The following is a 21,308-nucleotide window of genomic DNA, read 5'->3' as shown; positions in this document are numbered from 1 at the left end:
TTAGCGCATAGCGTTTGACTGAGAGACTTATCCTGAAGTGCATCTATGGGCTACGTGTTTGACCACCAGGCGATGCATTTTTCGGATTCAGGATGAAATCTTCAGGTCCCTATTATTCGATCCTGAAACGTCCCTTATTCCTGCATGATACTCTTCAAAGCGCTTTTGCACAATTTCGGCAATAATTATATTATCGAAGGACAACGCCCCATCTATCTTATCCTGTGCTAACTGCACTATATCTTTGGCACTTACGGTTCCCTGCAGGTGTGAAGGACCCGTCAAGCCTAAACACGAACATGAGCCTCGGCGAACTCGGCCTGGACTCCCTGATGGGCGTCGAGGTGCAGCAGACATTGGAGCGAGACTACGACCTCTCCCTGTCAATGCCGGATATTCGGAAGCTTACCTTCAAACGGTTGCGAGAGATTGATGGAGTCGGCGGCAAGAGCGCGGCACCATCTGGAACAACGGAGTGACAGTGAGGGGCACATTTGAAATCTAGGACAGAGATTAACCGAAAACCTTAGGGAACGAAAATAACCTTAGGGTACGAAGCGGATTTCGATGGAAGGTAAACGTAGGATTGAAGAAGCGTAGCTTGTTGGGCCAGTTGGTGCATGGTTAGTAGAAAACCAGCGAAAAGGACGCGTTCACAAGGAGGAGAAGTACACAGGACAACACTGGAAACACAACTGAAATTCTTCGCCAACATCAGGACAGGGCGCACATGCGCGAGAGCAACCACAAACGTTAGCAAAAAACAAAAAAAAACACGAAATAGATGAAGCGATCGAAGAAAGCGTGTGGCAACCTATGTCCCATTCATGAAACTATATTCTTTTGCCGTGAACCTAACAGAGCTGTCGCTAACGCATTCAGTTCCTAACTGCTTGATTTTGAAGGCTTCTAAGATTTCTCGTTCTATCTGCGTTTTGCCGCGGCCAATGATTCTTACATTATGGAACAGAGCGGTGCAGTTTTTGCAGTGGTTGCAATGTCGTGGCAAATTTGCTGTGTTGCCTGGCTGCAGCGAGGTGCGGTGCTGCCTCATACGGTCATTGACGCATTGACCAGTTTGACCTATGTAGGCCTTGCCACAGGACAGTGGAAGCGAGTAAACCACATCGGCTATGCATTTAGTGAACTTGGTCTGGTGCTTGACATTGCATTTCTTTTTCGTGCTAATTTTAGAGATACGTGAACAAAGCGACGACAGTTTGGTGGGCGCAGAAAAGACAACCTTAACACCGCATTTCATGGCTACCCTCTTAACGTTATGTGACACTTTATGCAGGTATGGCATTACAGCGGTTCTGGATTCTTCACTAGGCGTTTCAACTTTTTTGTACTGTGACTTAAACTTACTGATGAAAGTCTCAGCAATAGAAACGAGGACGCGAGAAACGAGCGCGCTCAGGCCTTACAATGCAGCTTTTTCGCATGATTGTCCGGCATGCTTTTGTCGTGCCTCTTTAACGATTTCTCCTGAAAAGAAACCCTTCACGTGCGCAAATAAAGGCTACAAACTTTTCAGAGCACGCTCAGTCAAGCTAAAAAACTTCGAATATACAAATTTTCTCGACAACTCAGAGCAAGCCATTAGCTTCCGCGGGAATGCTCCAAGTGGCGAAGCTTCCACCAGCATAAGTGATGTTATGGATCCCCTGGAGCAAAGAGTTCTACGGAGAGCAGTAAAACTGCTAAACTGAGTCAATAACGCTTCCTAGACTAATAGAAAAGCGCAATAACATTAATGGCGACGCTGATATTAAGAGGGCAAAGATTGCTAATGGTTTTTGTTTTGCATTTCCTATATTTTCTACAGGAAACTTGAGGCGACGGTGGCGAACGTCGTTCCCGAAAACTTCATCTCAGTGCAAGAAGCGGAACAGCTGGCAGCCACCGTCAACACAGATGGTCGAGCGTTAAAGCACGATCAGTGGAGGAGTGCTCTGAGTAGAAATAGAAATGGATAAATAAAAAAGACATTTATACTATACTTTTAAACCAACACCTGCACCCATTCCACTCCGCCTATATGAATGAAGGGAGTGGCGCATAGCCATATGACAGTGTACAGAGACGTTGGAAAGAAATGCGAACAGAGCAGAGCCTACGCGCCGTTCGCATTTCTTTTAATCACGCTATTACTTCGGTGGCAGCAAAAATACGCTAGACTCGTCCGTAATGCATTCTAGAACGACCATAACGTATTTTTCTTACAACCTAGGGAAAAGTGCATTGCAAAGAAATTCTAACAGCGGAGCGCGTACTCGCCTCTTTGTTCGCGTTTCTTTCGCCGCTTTCGCCGCTAGTGTCGCCGCTAACCTTATGTGAAAATAATCTCGTTCTTTGCGTTATCTTATTCCACCATTTATGTAAGTCATGGCCCTTGGGCAATAAAATAGACTGAAAATCCCGCGCTACCACGTCTCCATATAGCACTTAACCTTCAAAGCTTGAGACCCAGCGGGTCGGTTTATGAACACTGCCAAGTCAGAAGAGCACATCCTTGCCCCCGGGCGACCGTGGTATACTCGCATCTGTCACGGCATCTTTCGAGGCCTAGCCGCCTATATGAAAAAGACGCCCCGGTAAAACCTCGTGCAGATCATCACAGTCCGATTGGGCCTTGAGGAGCACGTAGACAGCGGGTGTGACCGTGGCAGAATCCTGGCGGCTCAACCTGACGTCAGGAATGGCCTTGTAGGGAATCTCGATGGCATGTCGATGAACAAAACTAGATTTTGTCCATCAGCAAACTAGAGTTTTCTCCTGATCGCTCCGAACCCCATCTGGAACACTCCCTTTTCTCCTGTCCCGTTGCCATTCATACACTCAATTATCCTTACACTTCTCGTCCCACGTGACTGCAGCTTGGCTATCACGTCTGTCCAGCTGGAGGGCCAAACCACCTTGGTAGCTGAGGCGCAAAACATCCGCAACGTCTCCTGCCATGTTCACGTGACTGTCTTCGCGCAAACAAGTCACCTATTTCCTGACGTCCGCCAACACTACAGTATTACCATGGTATTACTTTGCCGCAGTATCTATATTTATGTCTCAAAAAGCTCACTTTTAAAGATCAGTGGCGGGATTCCCTGAAGCACCCGGTGTACACGCTACCATTTAGGACCAATAAAATACTGTCGCCTTCGTGGGCGCTCAGAGCTTCCTGCAGTGTTGGGCGTGTACTGCACTCCGACGACGCGGACGGGCATGCTTATTGCCTACTTGGGAGAGGGAGTTCTCATGGGTGTCGGCAGGGTGCACGTTGAACACCGGAAGCGGTCTGTCAAGGCCCTCGAGTATCATCTCCACCAGGACACAATCTGGCGCAAGCTCATGTGTGTGGAGACTCAAGGAAAGAAGGAGCCAGGAAAGAGGAGCGTGCAATGAGCCCATAGGCTCATCAGCAAGGATATTGGTAAAAGAAGGCCATGTGTCGACTGAACCAAAATTTGAAGGTAGTTTAGGGACGAAAAACTGTTTTTTTTTAGGAAAATAAATGGCGTAGTAACTGTCACATCTCGGTGGACACTTGAACCGCGTTTTAAGGGAAGAGATAAAGGAGATAATGAACGAAGAAAGAGAGAAAGAGGTGCAGTAGTGGCGGGCACCGGGATGATTCCGACCACGTGGGGATCTTTAACGTGCACTGATATCGCACAGCCAACGGGCGCCATTCGCGTCTCGCCTCCATCGAAACGCGGCCGCCGCGGCCGGATTCGAACCCTGGAATTCCCACTGTTTGTGTGAAGCCTCTGACAGAGTCACCTCAATCGCGCATTGAAGTACTGGTGGTGGTGAGAGAGAAACGTAAGCTGCATGCATTGCCGTTGACATCGTTGCGGAAGAAACACAGCACTGGAGCTAGGTAGGTCGCTGGCGTTCATTTGGTTCAATTGCGTTGGCGTTGACGACTCCGTTGATTTTGAGCAAAGGAAGAACGCATAACTGGCTCCCTGGATCAGTGGATATGTCCACTCCAAGGAGGTTATAACCTCCTTGGTCCACTCAGTGCAAACACGCGAGCGTGTGGCCGCTGTCTTTCGTCTGACCCTGTGTGCGACACAGCCGCTGGTAGTGGTGGTGGTGGTGAAAACATTTATTAGGAAGGGACAGGAGGCATGTTTGGATCAGCCCGTAAGGGACCGATCCTTAGAAGTTCGGGATCCCAGTGGCGGTAGTCGCCGCCCGGGCGCGCCCGACTAAAGCCCCACCTCGACGGACACTTCCGAGGCGTACACGCGAAGCGCCTGCGCGCCCAACACGCGCCGCGACGGGCGTCGAAAAGTGGCATGCATCTGCATGCTCCTGGTGCTGGCTAGCTGCCCCTCGCGAGCCGACTGAAAAAATGTCAAGCCGTGAACAGAAGATGGTTGGGGAGCTGCAAGGATTCCAAGAAAATTTAGGGGAGGCTGAAAGAGCTTCCAACCATGAAGAAAATAGTCCCCGAAAGCCCCGCGGTCCTCCCATTGTTGTAAACCGGACCCCTCTTCTGACGCACGCGCGAGCGCCCGTGCGCAGGCGCCGATATCTGCGCCCCGCTCGCGCGTCGCGCCTTGCGCATGCGCAGACGTGCTCCAGCGTACGCCCGTGCGCGTATACGCGCTTCGCGTGTACGCCTCGGAAGTGTCCATCGAGGTGGGGAGGCTTGTTGGGCCTCTAAGTCGTGGCAGCCGAGCAGGGTCTCCTCCCAGTCCTCCCGGGTTGGGTTGGGGATGGGGGTAACGGCCGGGTTGGAGGGCCAGGCCCACACCATGTGATAGGTGTCAGAAGACACCGCACTACAGTGCAGGCAGCTGCTGCTAAATGAGGGATCAAAATGTTTTAGTGCTCCCGGGCACAGCAATGTATTGGTGAGAAGGCGGAGAAGGAGCCGCTCATCCGCCTTCTTGAGGCGTTGATTGACAGCTGCAGTGGTGCAGGAGAGGATGGACCTCCCAGCAAACCAAAAACCTCTAAGAGACGTTTAGCTAGACGTCCTGCTTTTATTGCGAAATCAATACTGCGCTAGGTTTTGAGCCTTCAGCGTCGTCCCTGCGGATCCACGTTTGACCTTTAGCTTGACCTCTGTTGTGACGTCACGCCAGACGGAGAGAAAACTGGGGCCAATCTCAGCTCGTCGCTGCTGTCCCAGCGGATCCACGCCGCGCCGCGCAGCAGCTGCGTGCTGCTGCCGCGAATAAAAAAAGAAATTTTCTTTAAGAAAAAAGAAACGAGCGACGAGAGCGCCCCCGCTCGGCGGTACAGGCAAGGGCGACATCCGCGGCGTCGGAGTTTGCAAAGGTTTGGTATGACGTCAAATCGCTTGCCTCGTCGTTGCGCTCGCCTCCGCTCACTTCGCCAGCTGTGTCGCATGCCTGATAACATGTCGGATGATTGAAACGAAGAGCTCGCGTGCGCCGCAACCACAGTTGAGGCGGCAATCTGCCAGAGTGTCTCAAGCGGAAAAGGGCGGCGGATGTTGCCAACGTCTTCGTGTTGACATCGGCCACTGGTTCGGTTGCCTTTCGCTCCGTACAACCCGGCTCAGCCGAGCTGAGCCACAGCCAATTTTTGATACCGTGACAGGTGTTTGAACTCCATAACATTTCACCATTTTTGTTATTTATAGTCTTAGTAATTCATAGGTTTTTGCCTTTATGTGGACGCTATAATATTTTATTAGGAAAGTGTCTATCATACACAGTGATAAACTTCTTCAGAAAAACTTCATACACTATTTCGGCTGTTTTGGCATGCGAAACATCAAACCAATCTGTTTGCAGCACTTCATTTTGATATGCCATCAAGCTGAACTATTTATGTCTCTGAAAGTTCTGGAGCTCTGCGGTGAAATGTGTGTCACTGAAGTGTATCGGCTGGTAGCAACAAATATAAGTAGATGCCAACAGCCACAGAAACCAAGGGGCACAGGGGATTTTTAATTTATTTATTTTGTGGTGTTGATCAATTTATAATATTACTGAAAATGTTTTTTTAAAGGTAATTGATCTGAAAAGCAGAAGAAAAAACAACCACATGCCGCCGGTGGGATACGAACCCACGACCTCCGAATTACGCGTCCGGTGCTCTACCACTGAGCTACGGCGACGGCTGTCAAAGCTTCTGCTTTCGGAGGTATTTATGTTTACAAATAACCTAACCTTGGGAGTGTTCACCAGCGCCACCCACGTTCTTAAGCGGCGGACGTAGCACGTCCTGAGTTACCGCTGATGTGACGTAGAACGTCATCGAACGGCGAGGGTGGAAGCTGTGTGAGAACCCTCTTATGCTTCCTAAGGCATCAAGGCTGCCAGAACCGAGGCCCTCGTTAAGCAATTAAGCAGACAAGGAAAGGGGAATGAGGGGCTCGTTATAAATATGAGAGAAGCCAACAGCCACAGAAACCAAGGGGCTCAGGGGATTTTTAATTAATTTATTTATTTTGTGGTGTTGATCAATTTATAATATTACTGAAAATGTTTTTTTAAAGGTAATTGATCTGGCCCCTCATTCCCCTTTCCTTGTCTGCTTAATTGCTTAACGAGGGCCTCGGTTCTGGCAGCCTTGATGCCTTAGGAAGCATAAGAGGGTTCTCACACAGCTTCCACCCTCGCCGTTCGATGACGTTCTACGTCACATCAGCGGTAACTCAGGACGTGCTACGTCCGCCGCTTAAGAACGTGGGTGGCGCTGGTGAACACTTCCAAGGTTCACCAGCGCCACCCACAGACGAAGACAAGTCCCCTTGTCGAAACGTTGGCTCTAGCAAACTGAGGTTTTCCCCTCCCTTGTTCATTTTGTGATCGCCAAGGACCATCTACCGCACCCTCTCTCTACCATGGACTCCCAAGGTTAGGTTATTTGTAAACATAAATACCTCCGAAAGCAGAAGCTTTGACAGCCGTCGCCGTAGCTCAGTGGTAGAGCACCGGACGCGTAATTCGGAGGTCGTGGGTTCGTATCCCACCGGCGGCATGTGGTTGTTTTTTCTTCTGCTTTTCAGATCAATTACCTTTAAAAAAACATTTTCAGTAATATTATAAATTGATCAACACCACAAAATAAATAAATTAATTAAAAATCCCCTGTGCCCCTTGGTTTCTGTGGCTGTTGGCTTCTCTCATATTTATAACGAGCCCCTCATTCCCCTTTCCTTGTCTGCTTAAATATAAGTAGATGTTCACTAAAAGGTGCTCAGATTACGCGAGGCATCAAATCTGTAGCGTCAGTGTTTCGGTTTATGGGGTTTAACATCCCAAAGGCTATGAGAAACGCCGTAGTGAAGGGCTCCGGAAATTTCGACCACGTGGGGTTCTTTAACGTGCAATGACATTGCACTGTACACAAGCCTCTAGAATTTCGCCTCCATCGAAATTCGGCCGCCGCGGCTGGGATCGAACCCGCGTCTTTCGGGTCCGCAGCCGAGCACCATAACCACTGAGCCACCGCGGCGGCCGTCAGTGTTAGTTAAGAACACATCTAGCATTGTTGATTTACTGCTCTGAATGCGTGTTGGAAGTGTTACCACGTTAGTAAAATCATTGCACTCAAAAATCCTGAACAATTCTTGTTGTGGAGGTACCTTAAGAGCATCTATATTCAAATCTCCCGCCAGAACTAATTTGCTGCAGCTATCTTGATGAAGTGCAGGCTTGAAAATGCAGCGCCTTCCTGCTAGCGCTGCCACCAAGTGATGGTCACGGATGTGTGCGTAGCCTTTATGCTGGGCTGGTCATAGTGGCCCATGCTTGCAGTTCAGTGATGTCCACTGTCATGTGAAGCCTAGAGGTGTTGGTCTATTCTTTGCCCAGGCAATTAGAGCACATGATCTTGATGAAGTAGGTTCCGCATCCAGCAATCTGCAAAGTGATGAAATGCCACACCCGCCTACTTCCAGTAATAACCTTCCAGGCGGTTTGTCTGGCAATTACCTTCCGGTAACACCTTCCTCTGCTATCATCATACTCTCCTCTTTCCAAGGTAACCCTCCACCTCCTTCCAGGGTAACCAGCCTCAGAGTGGTTCCCATGGCAACAGATGCCGACAACGTACAACGACGTACTTCTGTTACGGCACAAGACCCAGGAACAAGTGCTTAACCGCTGTCATTGCAAAAGTGCTGGTGAACAGTGAAGAGCTTTGTCAGTAACCAAGTTATACCTGTGCTACACGGGTATCCGAGTCGAGTGGAATTCAAGACTTGGAATGGCATTCAGACTCGTCAGATGCCCGCGGTGCTACATGACACTTTACAAACGCATTCTAAAGCCTCAGCTCGTTTTCAGTGTACAACGACGACAGTGGCGACGGTCACTGCTGTCACACTAGTCCGACAACAACACTATCACGGTCAACAGCAGCGTGTGATTATGGTGAACTATCTAGTTCACTATACTATGATTGCAGTGGGACAAGTATTTTAGGCCAACGACGCCGACGAGTCCAGTCAGCAAATGGTCAGCCTACATGTCCTCGGCAGGTCGGCGGTTGAGTGAAAACACACTGATGATGCGATGGTGTGAATATATTCGCACTTCTACATTATCTGTATTGGAAATAAGTGAAATAAACATCTATATTTCACATGTGAACACTCACCAGTGATAAGCGCTTGATAAATTAATTTTAGTTGCCGCCGGCTCACTTCCCTTCCGCAACGACTAGGCCTAGCAAGTCTGCAGGGTTCGGTCTGTGATTGCGGCGATTGTGAAGAGCGAATTCGGAAGTTTCAGGTCAACGAGTGTAGTTTTGACAACAGTGACCTGAAATCACCTATTGCTTACACCGCGGGGTGCACATACGATGAATGGGAAGCGCCGGTGTGAGCCACTGGCTGCCGGGCAGTGCTTTACAGCCAGCAGCAGTCGTCGCCGTCGCTAGCTTGTGGATAACAAGTTAAGTCGTTTGAGTTAACGCGAACGGTCACCAAACTTACTTCTGGATAAAGGTCTGGTCACATAGGAGGAAGCCGGGCCAATTAGTGAGAGGCGCGAGTCCCACTTGATGTCAGCAACCTGGCTGTCAAGTGTTCTTAGGTGAATGATCGCATCGGTGCTTCCCAAAGATTCTCGCACTCTGTAAACAAGCACAGGCAACACTGGTACAAAAGAGAAGAGATTATTTAATAGAACTAAAGAGCAGATTGCGTTTTACGTCATGAAAACGAGCACTAGCTGTTCGTACGCAGCGATGTAAACAACAGTATGAGTGCAGTCGTCCTAATCTGCGAACTCCTGGGGAAATTTCATGCTCATGCGGTAAATGTTCATCGGTGTACTATTATTTTCAAGCACTCACTTAGACAGAACATGAGCTATTTGTTAAACTAACAGCAGAAAAAAGCGAGTACTAGCGGGTATCGAAATTAACAGCCACAGAGCCGAAATACGCGCGGGTGTGGGCGGGGCGAAGTGACTACGACGGCGACGGCTATCAGACAGTTTGGGTTGTGCTCTTGTTTCGAAGGCATTCCAAAATCTTGAATGCCTCCATGGAGCTCCATCGACTCGAATGTCATCTGAACCAAATGCCATTGGAAAACTTTATATATCAGCACAGTCAAGTCGAATGACATTCGGTTGGAAGGCATTCGAAATGCCCGAGTAGCAGGGGTATTACGTTGAGATGCACAACCATGAGCTATGTGCACACTGAAAAAGGCATGAGCAAATTTCAGATGCTGAGACTACAATGAGTCCGAGCAAGTCACTGCTGTAGAAAGAGTTAATGGCATTGACCGCAGCTTTGTTGAGTGTAATGGTAGCCACACAAATGAACATTTTCACCTTTCCGTTTAAATTTTACTTCGTTTTCAGATACTAGTTGGAAATCCTACTTCATTCATACCTTTTACACGGTCTGGTCAGCTTCGAATTAACGTAATTCTAAGCTATTTAAGCCAGTCTAATCTGCGCATAAACCATTTCAAGACTTGCCACAGGTAGTTCACATTTCCACAAGTGCATTGTGTACTGAGAAGCACAGTTGAATTCACATCCCAAGCCTTAGACAAAGGAAAGAACACCCATCAGAGTTTCTCGCCAGCCGCTTTATTGAGACAGGGCAAATGTTCCTGCCATGTACGCCCAACTTCTTTCCACCTATTTGTGCACTTCGAAAGCGCATAATATGCTCGCACCACATATTCCAACATGCCCAACTTTTTGGCACACCAGATCCACTCAATGTAGTTCATGAGATCTATTCACAACAATATTCATTCGCACCACTCAGGTAAATCCCTGCCATCAGTCTAGCTTAACTTCAACATTTATGACTAATCAATCTTGAACTTGCACAGAATGTCCACACAGCATACAACTCTCAATTCGCTGATTGATCTGCGCTGTAGGCAGTCTGCTTTTAAGCTGTACCATGTGACAGACTGCTGCCTTCATCAACTCGGAGCTCGTCCGCAACTACCACCACAAACTAAGAACAAGGAATAGGAAACAGAAAGAATGTTTTATGTATGTACAATATTAATCACTCAAAAGCTCATGCACAGGATGCAGAGCAACTAAGCAGCAAGAACAGCAATCAGAAAGCAGGGCATTTTTCTTTTTACAGAAAATATTTCAGAAGCTTTTCAGGAAGCAGGGCACATATTTTTTTTTTTTCAGGCACGTACTATTAGGTCCACTCAGTATGGCAGGTGAACTGCATATTTTAAAGAAAAATACTGGCTAACCAAAGCCTAACTAAAAAAAAGCACTGCATGTAAAAAAATTCACAGGTTGACCTTGGTCAACTTCACAACTCTGCTTTGCAATTCACCAAGTTCTGTTTGCGACCCTTTTTATCCCATAATTCTCTAGAAACAGAAAAAAAATATCTCATTAACACTAAAAACTGTGAACTCCTAATCGAAATTCAGCCACATCACCAGGACTTGCTGTAGACAAACAGAAAACATAACTTCAAACCAAACAGGGCAGCAAACATTGTGTGTGTGCGCTTACGGGTGGCCTAAAATACGTATGACATTTTAACTACACAAACAAAAGAAAAGGGTACCAATCTGCAAACAGATTTCAGTCTTACCCTTTTGAGCTCACATGACAGGGGTATTTTTGCAGCTTGCTTAGACAGGTCAATTATTTCGCCACTGCCTAGAACTACTTGGCAATACTCCAGGATACAACAGTTGATGTGCACTTCAAAAAAAGTTCTCAATCGGCGTCCCTTATCGAGCCTGCTAGATAAGCTACATAACAACACTGCACAAATACTGTCACTAAGAATTTGTCTTCCACTATCGCACACGTCTAGTTTTCACCGCGGCTGTAACACTGTCTGCATGAAACAGTCCATGTTAGATTAGGTCTCAAACTTATTGCTTTTATTTTATTGGCCTTGGCGCAACAATAAGTTCACTTTCGCAATCCCATCTCTAAAATATCAGTGCATAGTATAGCAGCAAATACGCATTAAAACAGCGCAATGGATTTGCACTGCTGTTCTCTATGCAGCTGTTTACCCATTGTTGAGTACCCAACTTCGTAATATATTAGTCTGGCTCTAAAAGGCCACAGACTGGTAGTTATCCAGCTGCTTCCATTATAGTTTTGCATTACGTAAAAACCTTCGCAATCTGCGTTAATGAACAAGGCAAATAAAATTCAACTTAGCCTTCAACAGAAGATGCGCGAAAACTGTTGCACTGGGCTAGAATAGAAACACTCCTACACAGTACTTCAGGTTTTTAGTGAAATAAGTTGCAAAGCGTTGCCCGGAGAGCAGCACATGCCAAACGGTTCTTTCTGCACGTCCTCAGTGGATAAACACTTTCAACGCCTCACACGCTCCTGCTCCCACACAGAGATAAGAAGCTGCCTCTATTAATATTGACACTAAATCACAAGAGTAAAGGCATTTGGAATAGGCGAGTGACCCCACGGAATGTTAAGTTCTCGTGCGCAGCGTGGTTAAAACCACTGCCATATATGCAACTCCTCACTGCCTTCAGTAGTGCTAAGTGATGTCAGAGAGGACAGTACTTCTTCGTAGCCTGAACAATACTCATACACAATAGTGTACTGTACAAAAAGTGATGAGGAGCAGTGCCTGTTAGATCATGCAACACATCCATATCACCTGTTCGAAGAGAACCTGCTAACTAAGAAAAGAATCTGGTCCTGATTCAAGCTGGTGATTACAGTTGCTCAAGGCCAACAGATGGGCTTGCCTGCAACTTCAGAGCCCTTTGTTGTTAACGGGTTCATAATGAATGCCTTTTGCCCTTAGAGCGGTGCTACATTGGTTCTTTAAAATTCCTAAAGGTACTTTCACACACAGGCTTCATACGGGCCTAATCCTTGTGGCCCACTAAAAATAAGGAAGATATATCTGCACTCCGTCGCTTGTTTAGTAGTACCAAAGTGCTTAACAAGATACTATAGACCTCTGCAGCCTTACAAAAGTTATGTTAGGCAACATACAAGGCATTGTACTAATAGAACAGGCACCCAAAATCAAAGCTAAGAAAAACTGAGTGAATCACAGAAGTACATCGCTAAGCCAACGTCGCTGCTCGTAGGCTTTGTCTTTCTGCTTTCACAACACAATGTTCACTGTGTGGTACTCAGGCATGCAATGCTTAGTGCCTCAGACAATGCCGAAACAAGGTGCCCCAGGCCACAGAAAGGTGGTACGCCACACGACTCAATACTCCAACACGCAACATCACTTGGCATTCACATCACGCGATTTAGGACCCCTAATCCATCACGCCGAAGTTATCGCATCGAGCACACAGCTTGGGCTATTCACTGTCACAAACAAGTTAACACTGCCATAACACAGCCTCCCCGCCTCACGAGAATGCACCAATCGCGGACAAGATTCTTCAACGGTTGCAGAGGCAACGCAAATACCACAGCCATCGTGTTCGGTGTACTATTGCTAAACAAGAACTCTGCGACGAAATTGAAAGATAGGTGCCAGTTCCAGTCTCTGTGACACATCACTTTTCTGCACGAAAGTAACGTGGTGCACTGTTGCTAACAACCAACCCAGTGGAACACATCCACTGCACCGCAAGGGCCAAAGGCGAAGCTTCTCCACACGTCTCCGCCGTGCAAGGTGGTCTCATCTCACAAGTAACGCTGATGCGCCTGCCAGGGGGCGATGACGTAGACGTGAGGTGCATCTCGACTGCCACATCCAGCACTGTACACAGCAACCTCAACTGAAGAACCTGCCAGCTGGTGACAACTGGCTTCTTCGCACGTGCCACATGGGAATGACCACGTGGACGGTGACTAGACAAGACGAGAGAGGAAGACAGGTCCGCTCCTCTGCGGCACGTCTCTGGGTGCTGTCCGGTCACACGGTTAGCTGCCCCGAGAGGACTGGCGATGCCAGCGCCCTCAGTGTGCTCACAGGGTGGCGTAGCTCATGATGAACAGCCGCTCTTCCTCCTGCTTGATCCAGTGTAGTAGCTTGCTCATAGCACGCACCGCAGTGTCTTTGCTCACCAGGGGCTCAAAGGCGGCGTAAAGCTCGAAGCCAGCCATGTGCTGCAACAAGACAAGACGGGGACACGGGGCTGTGAGTTCACTGAGCGGTGTCACTTCTCACTGACCTGTAAGGCAGGTTACAGAAAGCACTGCTTTTCTACTGCAGTCACACGCGCCAAACCAGAAAAAAAAATTCAACATTCACCCAAAGTCTGCCACCAAGAGCAAACGTTTGGATACCACTGGTGCAATTAAAATGCAGTATCGTGAAATCTTGTTAAGGCGCACACTGCGGGACTGAGGAACATCACCCCTAACATTATGCATTAACATTACGAATTAACATTAACATTGCGGAACTCACTGACATTACATAAGCAGCGTGAATACAGTTGCACCCCGTTAATATGACCACCGTTAGCATGGGTGACTCGCGCATTATGCACAATTTTTTTAGGCACCAAACTTTTTTCATGTATTTTCGCATCATTAATACTGTCCAGACAAGAGACAAGGCAAAAATGCACAGTGTCTATTAGGATCCCCGTAATCTTGTCGTGCCAATAAGGACAACAGCATTTCCTTTCTTGCATTTTCAGTGTTGTACACCAGTGAAAAGCAGTGCGAAAGTGCAAATACCAGAATGATGGCTTTGTTTCATGTTTTCCAGTGTCATGGTGCACGTCAAAGTGCCTCACCATTTGTCATATTGCATGAATGGGTGCTCTGTCTGAATGAAGCCCGTCTTATGTTAAAAGCCGCCTTCAGCAGCTGCCTGAATACTTACTACAGAGATGTACCAACGGTTTATGGTATATGAGCAGTCATGTTGATGCATCATCACGCAACAAGAGGCCATCGTGCATCTCACAGACCGCTAGGCACTTCAAGCTGCATCCTATTAGTATATTTTAAAAATACTGACTACTAGGGTAGTACACTAGGAGCTCTCAAGATTTTGTCTAATTATCACTTCACTGCCCACTACTTGGCATAAAAGCAACCATTATTCAAAAATGGTTTTTACTTTCCTGAACACCTTTTTTGTTTGTCATGATACGTTAATACAGCGACTCACTTTACAGACAGCTCAAGAACCAAAGCACACTAATTAAGGCAGAAGTCCCATGCTTGCGTGGCCACTGATCATTATTCCCAACGTTTAAGTGATAGCTACAGTTTTCCCATTTTTGATACAGAAATAAGTTTTACCCCACATTAGAATGATAAATGTTTCTACAGTTCATCGGTATGAGTTGCTAGAAACAATAACTGTTAGTACCAGTAGAGTGAACAAAAGAAGCATAGTGTAAAGCAATACTATCGTTCAACTTGCCTGCTTGCGTGTAGCGTTTAGGTAAAACTACTGCACCGAAATGAAGGCTGTTCCTGCATCACTTAAAAGAAATGTTAACCTGAGGACAGACACAGCTGTCAATGGCTCCAATGGATACCTATTTGGAACTGGCATTCTAAGACGAAAAATATGATGAAAATGAAGAATTTCAGAGGCTTAATTGCTTCTCGTCTAATTGACCAAAAACTAGAGCATTTAGAACATGTGCGGCACGTGCATATTTCGTCAAATGTGCGAAATTTCTTCGAGCTACGCAAAGTAGCTCATTAGTTTTTGTCGTTCAAAGTTGACCGCGACACCGTGAAAAACGCAACCCATAGATGTCTGGCCACTCGGTAACAGACCTCCGAGGGCAGCATATTCGCGACGTCGCGAGGCATTGGAGCTGTGCGTTTTGAGTCGCTGTCAAAGCAACGCATTCGAGAATTCTAGCACTAGGGGCTGTCGACCACTCACCCATCCCATGAGCGTCTCGCGTCCCGTGGCCCAGAAGAGGATCTTGAGTGGGCAGGCCGGCTGGTACATGCGGTGGTGCAGCAGGCGGTACTGGGCCAGCAGGCGCCCGGGGTCCTTGGCATAGGGGGCCTCCAGCCGGGGGCTGCTCAGCTGGGCCCCACTCTTGCTCTTGTAGAGGAAGTGGTAGAGCTCCGGCACCCCCGCCTCCCGCACACTGTAGCCCCCACTCACGGCCGCCTCACGGAGGGCCTCCAGGCAGCCCTTGCGCTGGAGGCTCTGCACCACAGTGGAGCACGGGAGAGGGTGCGGTGAGAGCCCAGAAACCACATGCGAACAAGTGGTTATCGCATGTGGACCACATGCGGACGACATATGGACATGCGGTTATCATATGCGGACGACATGTGGACATGTGGTTATCCCATGTGGACCACATGCGGACTGCATGTGGACATGCGGTTATCATATGCGGACGAAATGCGGACCACATGTGGACATGTGGTTATCCCATGCGGACCACATGTGGACATGCGGTTATCCCATGCGGACCACATGTGGACTGCATGTGGACATGCGGTTACCACATGCGGACCACATGTGGACATGCGGTTACCACATGCGGACCACATGTGGACATGGGGTTATCCCATGCGGACCACATGTGGACTGCATGTGGACATGCTGTTATCACATGCAGACCACATGTGGACATGAGGTTATCACATGCAACAACTAGACATCAGGTGTTTCCAAGAAGAGAGAAAGAGTGCTGTGCTTGCAACAAGCAATGCTGGCCTCACAAAGTGGCAGCAGTAGCTGTGCCTGTGTACTGCCTGAACAAAAGAACAGCTTGAGTGGAGTGAAAAGGCAGTCACGAAGGGTGGTCCAAAGGCTGGAAAATCGAGCAGTGTGCAACCATCCCGCAGCTGCCACCTTTTTGCAACCTCTGGGACTCGCAAATTCACTCTTGCGAGTAGCGTAGACTGCGCGGTCGTTTAGGTCGAAAAGCGGAGTTTGCCAGTACAGCTGCACGCACGTTGCCTGATTTTCCAGCTTTCCAGCACAGAGTCCCAAACTGCCAAACCGATGAGGGTGCTTTTTGGTGATATGCTGTTTCAATAATATACCAGCGTCAACTACATGCATGGCTTCAGTCTTCTCTTCAAGCATTTTGTCGCGGTAATTACCACAAAGGAATGACGCTTCTAAATCTCTGCACCAGGGCACACCGCATCAGCTGACCACTATGGCTGCAGCTAATCGCACGGAACATGATGCAAAGAGCACTGGAAAACAGAGACAAAAACGCGCAGAAAACAGCAGCGAGGACTCAAATCGTTCATTTCGCGGAACTCTCGATTTCCCGCACTACCGCATGGTTTTGGATTTGGAATGTCAGAGACACTGCGAAGTGTCTGATTCCCACCCTCACCCATTTACCTGGCTCTGCGCTTCGCCAGTGACCGCACGCATCATTTGTGCCCTCTCCACATCTCCTCCAAAGAGGCGGCGCAGCCTCACAGGAGTGTTCCTTGGTTCACCACATGCACAGGCCGCTCAGACGCTGCGGCACGCAGTTCGAATTATCGGTGGCGCAACCCATTCAGGTTCAAATTAACGTGCTGTTTTTTTTGCATAGACTCCTTATGGAGTGTGGACAGACAAAGTCATGCAGTTCGAATTATCCAGAAATTCGAATTCATGGTATTTGAATTAACGAGCTTTCACTGTAGCCTTCAAGCACTGCCACTATTTTGTTCAATGACGTCATTTTTTCTATGTTCTGACGGGCCACTTCTCAGTTTTCTGGTGCTATGTTGATTTTTGCGACATTCTTGTTTTTTTTTACTTCTTACGTCACCTGCATTGTTTTTGTCTACCCTACCCCACTATAATGCATGCTGGTGCTAAGGGTAGACAAATAAATGAAGACTACTGTGCAGCACTCATTCACCAGCTGGAGCAATCTAGCAGTCAGCATGAGGATTTGAAACGAAGGACCACATACCGGAGTTGCGCGTAACGGGCCAGCAGCGCAAGAGAAGAAATGACGCGGGAGCAGTCCTCACCTCGGCGATCTTGCGGCGGCACTCCTGGAGGGGAAAGAAGAGGTCCCGGTCCACGGTCAGCAGCAGCAAGCAGGCAGGGCTCCCCTCCGCCAGGTAGGAGACGTGCGCGTGCAGGAACCCACTGTGCGCACAGAACACAACCGAAATTGAGAAAAAGCAAAAAAATTAATGTAAAAGATGGGATAACAAAGGCTAGGTGGCACAAGCTGCCACCCGATACAAAGGGTAAGGCCATTATCATCCATCCATACGTCCAGATGAGAGACTGGATGCTGGCACACAAAGCACTGCTTCAGACGGACAGCTAGATGCTACACACTTCTCCAAAAATTACTCGAGGTTCAGAATAGCTGAGCACAGAATAATGAGCGAAAGCAGGTTTTTGCAGGTGAACACAAAGGACAAATACATGAAAGCGACATTAAGGTGTCCACTGACCCAGGGAGCCAGTTGTGTGCCTTTCCTTTCGTCAAAATCAATGGATTCTACAATGTTGTGAACGCCAACCCTAATGAACCACAAATGAACGCCTGTGAACCACTTGTTTTGTTTGGATTGGTTTTTGAGGAAAAGAAATGGCCTAGTATCTGTCTCACATCTTGATGGACACCTAAACCACGCCTTCAAAAAAGCGATAAAGGAGGGAATAAGAGAAGATATGTCACGTGACTGCCACACCTCCACTGCTCCTATACTTGAAGGTCAAATTGCGGCGCTGATGACCTTGGCTTGACTAGGCCAGTAAAGCTTTCGCTTTAAAAAGGGTCGACCTCAAACCCCATCTCTGTGCCAAGAAGCACGTGATGAGAGCACAGCCCACTGGACTCACCTGGGGTCAAACTTGGGCAGGCAGACGGGCGTCCACGCCTCGGCCGTCTTAAATGATTCCGAGGCGTGCACCAGGTTGAGCAGCAGGTGCAGGTCCACGTGGTGGAGCTGGTACTTGCGCATGCCCACCAGGGCCACCAGCTGCTGCTCCGCCACCAGCAGGCCAAACACCAGCTTCTGCACAGTCCGGAGAGAGAGCCAGGAAGGAGCAGAATTTAAACATTTCCAACGCTACGAACACAACAGCAGCAAATAAAAGAGGAGAAATACAAAACAGGGCTTCTTACCACTTTTAAAGACCAGTCACAGCAATTACAAACGAATAAAGCCCCCTGAACTAAAATCCTATCTTGCAGTTAAGCAAACAAGGGAAGGGGAATGAGGGGCTCGTTATAAATATGACAGAAGCCAACAGCCACAGAAACCAAGGGGCACAGGGGATATTTTTTTTTTTATAATTTATTTATTTAGTTTGTGGTGTTGATCAATTTAGAATATTACAGAATATGTTATTGCTTAAAGATAATTGATTAGAAAAGCAGAAGAAAAAACAACCACATGCCGCCGGTGGGATCCGAACCCACGACCTCCGAATTACGCGTCCGGTGCTCTACCTCTGAGCTACGGCGACGGCTGTCAATTCTTCTGCTTTCGGGGGTATTTATGTTTACAAGTAACCTAATCTTGAGAGTGTTCATCAGCGCCACCCACGTTCATAAGCGGCGGACGTAGAACGTCCTGAGTTACCGCAGGTGTGACGTAGAACGTCATCGAACGGAGAGGGTGGAAGCTGCGTGAGAACCCTCTTATGCTTCCTATGGCGTCAAGGCTGCCAGAATCGAGGCCCTCGCTAAGCAATTAAGCAAACAAGGGAAGGGGAATGAGGGGCTCGTTATAAATATGACAGAAGCCAACAGCCACAGAAACCAAGGGGCACAGGGGATATTTTTTTTTTATAATTTATTTATTTAGTTTGTGGTGTTGATCAATTTAGAATATTACAGAATATGTTATTGCTTAAAGATAATTGATTAGAAAAGCAGAAGAAAAAACAACCACATGCCGCCGGTGGGATCCGAACCCACGACCTCCGAATTACGCGTCCGGTGCTCTACCTCTGAGCTACGGCGACGGCTGTCAATTCTTCTGCTTTCGGGGGTATTTATGTTTACAAGTAACCTAATCTTGAGAGTGTTCATCAGCGCCACCCACGTTCATAAGCGGCGGACGTAGAACGTCCTGAGTTACCGCAGGTGTGACGTAGAACGTCATCGAACGGAGAGGGTGGAAGCTGCGTGAGAACCCTCTTATGCTTCCTATGGCGTCAAGGCTGCCAGAATCGAGGCCCTCGCTAAGCAATTAAGCAAACAAGGGAAGGGGAATGAGGGGCTCGTTATAAATATGACAGAAGCCAACAGCCACAGAAACCAAGGGGCACAGGGGATATTTTTTTTTTATAATTTATTTATTTAGTTTGTGGTGTTGATCAATTTAGAATATTACAGAATATGTTATTGCTTAAAGATAATTGATTAGAAAAGCAGAAGAAAAAACAACCACATGCCGCCGGTGGGATCCGAACCCACGACCTCCAAATTACGCGTCCAGTGCTCTACCTCTGAGCTACGGCGACGGCTGTCAATTCTTCTGCTTTCGGGGGTATTTCGGGGGTAACTCAGGACGTTCTACGTCCGCCGCTTATGAAAGTGGGTGGCGCTGATGAACACTCTCAAGATTAGGTTACTTGTAAACATAAATACCCCCGAAAGCAGAAGAATTGACAGCCGTCGCCGTAGCTCAGAGGTAGAGCACCGGACGCGTAATTCGGAGGTCGTGGGTTCGGATCCCACCGGCGGCATGTGGTTGTTTTTTCTTCTGCTTTTCTAATCAATTATCTTTAAGCAATAACATATTCTGTAATATTCTAAATTGATCAACACCACAAACTAAATAAATAAATTATAAAAAAAAAATATCCCCTGTGCCCCTTGGTTTCTGTGGCTGTTGGCTTCTGTCATATTTATAACGAGCCCCTCATTCCCCTTCCCTTGTTTGCTTAATTGCTTAGCGAGGGCCTCGATTCTGGCAGCTTTGACGCCATAGGAAGCATAAGAGGGTTCTCACGCAGCTTCCACCCTCTCCGTTCGATGACGTTCTACGTCACACCTGCGGTAACTCAGGACGTTCTACGTCCGCCGCTTATGAACGTGGGTGGCGCTGATGAACACTCTCAAGATTAGGTTACTTGTAAACATAAATACCCCCGAAAGCAGAAGAATTGACAGCCGTCGCCGTAGCTCAGAGGTAGAGCACCGGACGCGTAATTCGGAGGTCGTGGGTTCGGATCCCACCGGCGGCATGTGGTTGTTTTTTCTTCTGCTTTTCTAATCAATTATCTTTAAGCAATAACATATTCTGTAATATTCTAAATTGATCAACACCACAAACTAAATAAATAAATTATAAAAAAAAAAATATCCCCTGTGCCCCTTGGTTTCTGTGGCTGTTGGCTTCTGTCATATCTTGCAGTTGGTATTTCAGTCGTCCTGTCTGTGTTTCATTTCTTGTTCACAGTACACGAGCACTGTAGCTTAAATAGCATTCTCTTTTCTCACGAGGAACATGAAAAAGGTGTCGATTACACGAGCACAAGTAAAAGATCTTAAGAATTGTGTACCACATGGGTCACCCTGGCTTGTATATGCCTCAAATGTTACTGTCTTCACATTTACAAACACTGGAAAGCAACCTTGTGTCACTAAAGCAGGGAACTCAGACACATTAATCTACCCTTGCTGTTTTTACATAACAGCCTCACACCTCTCTGTACTGGCAGGCATTGAGATATGTGAGACAGTTACTGCGTAATTTCCTTTCCTCAAATACAATTTTAATTTTCTTCACTACAGCCCCTCTTTGTCTTCCTTCTTTCACTCCCACTTCCTCCCTTCCTCTACAAACAGATGCCCATGTCCACCAAGATATGAGGGACAGTTACTCAGTATTTCCTTTCGTCAAATACAATTTTCTGAGGACCTCTTTCTCTTTCTTCTTTCACTCCCACTTCCACCCTTTCTGTACAGTGCCCTTCCGGTGTCAACCCAGATGACAGAGAATTACTGAGCCATTTCCTTTTCTCAGTGG

The 21,308-nt window shown here is 47.6% G+C and overlaps 2 protein-coding genes and 2 non-coding genes across 4 annotated transcripts in view; 2 read left to right on the top strand and 2 right to left on the bottom strand.

Annotated features, from left to right (window-relative positions):
* The first annotated feature begins 257 nt into the window (after nt 1-257).
* LOC149360480 (fatty acid synthase-like) lies at nt 258-488 on the top strand. Its single transcript, XM_089572341.1, has one exon. The coding sequence runs from the start codon at nt 300-302 to the stop codon at nt 477-479; it is 180 nt and encodes a 59-aa protein (XP_089428467.1). The 5' UTR covers nt 258-299; the 3' UTR covers nt 480-488.
* Nucleotides 489-6,031: 5,543 nt separating this feature from the next.
* Nucleotides 6,032-6,103, bottom strand: TRNAT-CGU (transfer RNA threonine (anticodon CGU)). Its single transcript has one exon. It is a non-coding gene; the product is annotated as a tRNA-Thr (tRNA).
* Nucleotides 6,104-6,897: 794 nt separating this feature from the next.
* On the top strand, nt 6,898-6,969 carry TRNAT-CGU (transfer RNA threonine (anticodon CGU)). The gene has a single exon. It is a non-coding gene; the product is annotated as a tRNA-Thr (tRNA).
* Nucleotides 6,970-10,021: 3,052 nt separating this feature from the next.
* The window catches only part of Mon1 (vacuolar fusion protein MON1 homolog), a 19,745-nt gene continuing 8,458 nt past the window's right edge, over nt 10,022-21,308 (bottom strand). Inside the window, exons 4-7 of the mRNA XM_089572338.1 lie at nt 18,166-18,341; nt 17,337-17,457; nt 15,268-15,543; nt 10,022-13,514 (exon numbers count right to left, since the gene is read on the bottom strand). Coding sequence (XP_089428464.1) covers nt 13,374-13,514; nt 15,268-15,543; nt 17,337-17,457; nt 18,166-18,341 — 714 coding nt within the window. The 3' untranslated portion in view covers nt 10,022-13,373. The remainder of the gene's footprint in view (nt 13,515-15,267; nt 15,544-17,336; nt 17,458-18,165; nt 18,342-21,308) is intronic.

The sequence above is a fragment of the Amblyomma mixtum genome, chromosome 2 (genome assembly GCF_055824585.1).
Source record: "Amblyomma mixtum isolate Tamu chromosome 2, ASM5582458v1, whole genome shotgun sequence".
In the NCBI taxonomy this organism is placed as follows: domain Eukaryota; kingdom Metazoa; phylum Arthropoda; class Arachnida; order Ixodida; family Ixodidae; genus Amblyomma; species Amblyomma mixtum.
This window is presented reverse-complemented; position numbering and strand designations above follow the sequence as displayed.

Bases quoted from the DNA above. Each gene is read 5' to 3' on its own strand.
- LOC149360480 (XM_089572341.1), top strand. From the start codon at position 300: ATGAGCCTCGGCGAACTCGGCCTGGACTCCCTGATGGGCGTCGAGGTG.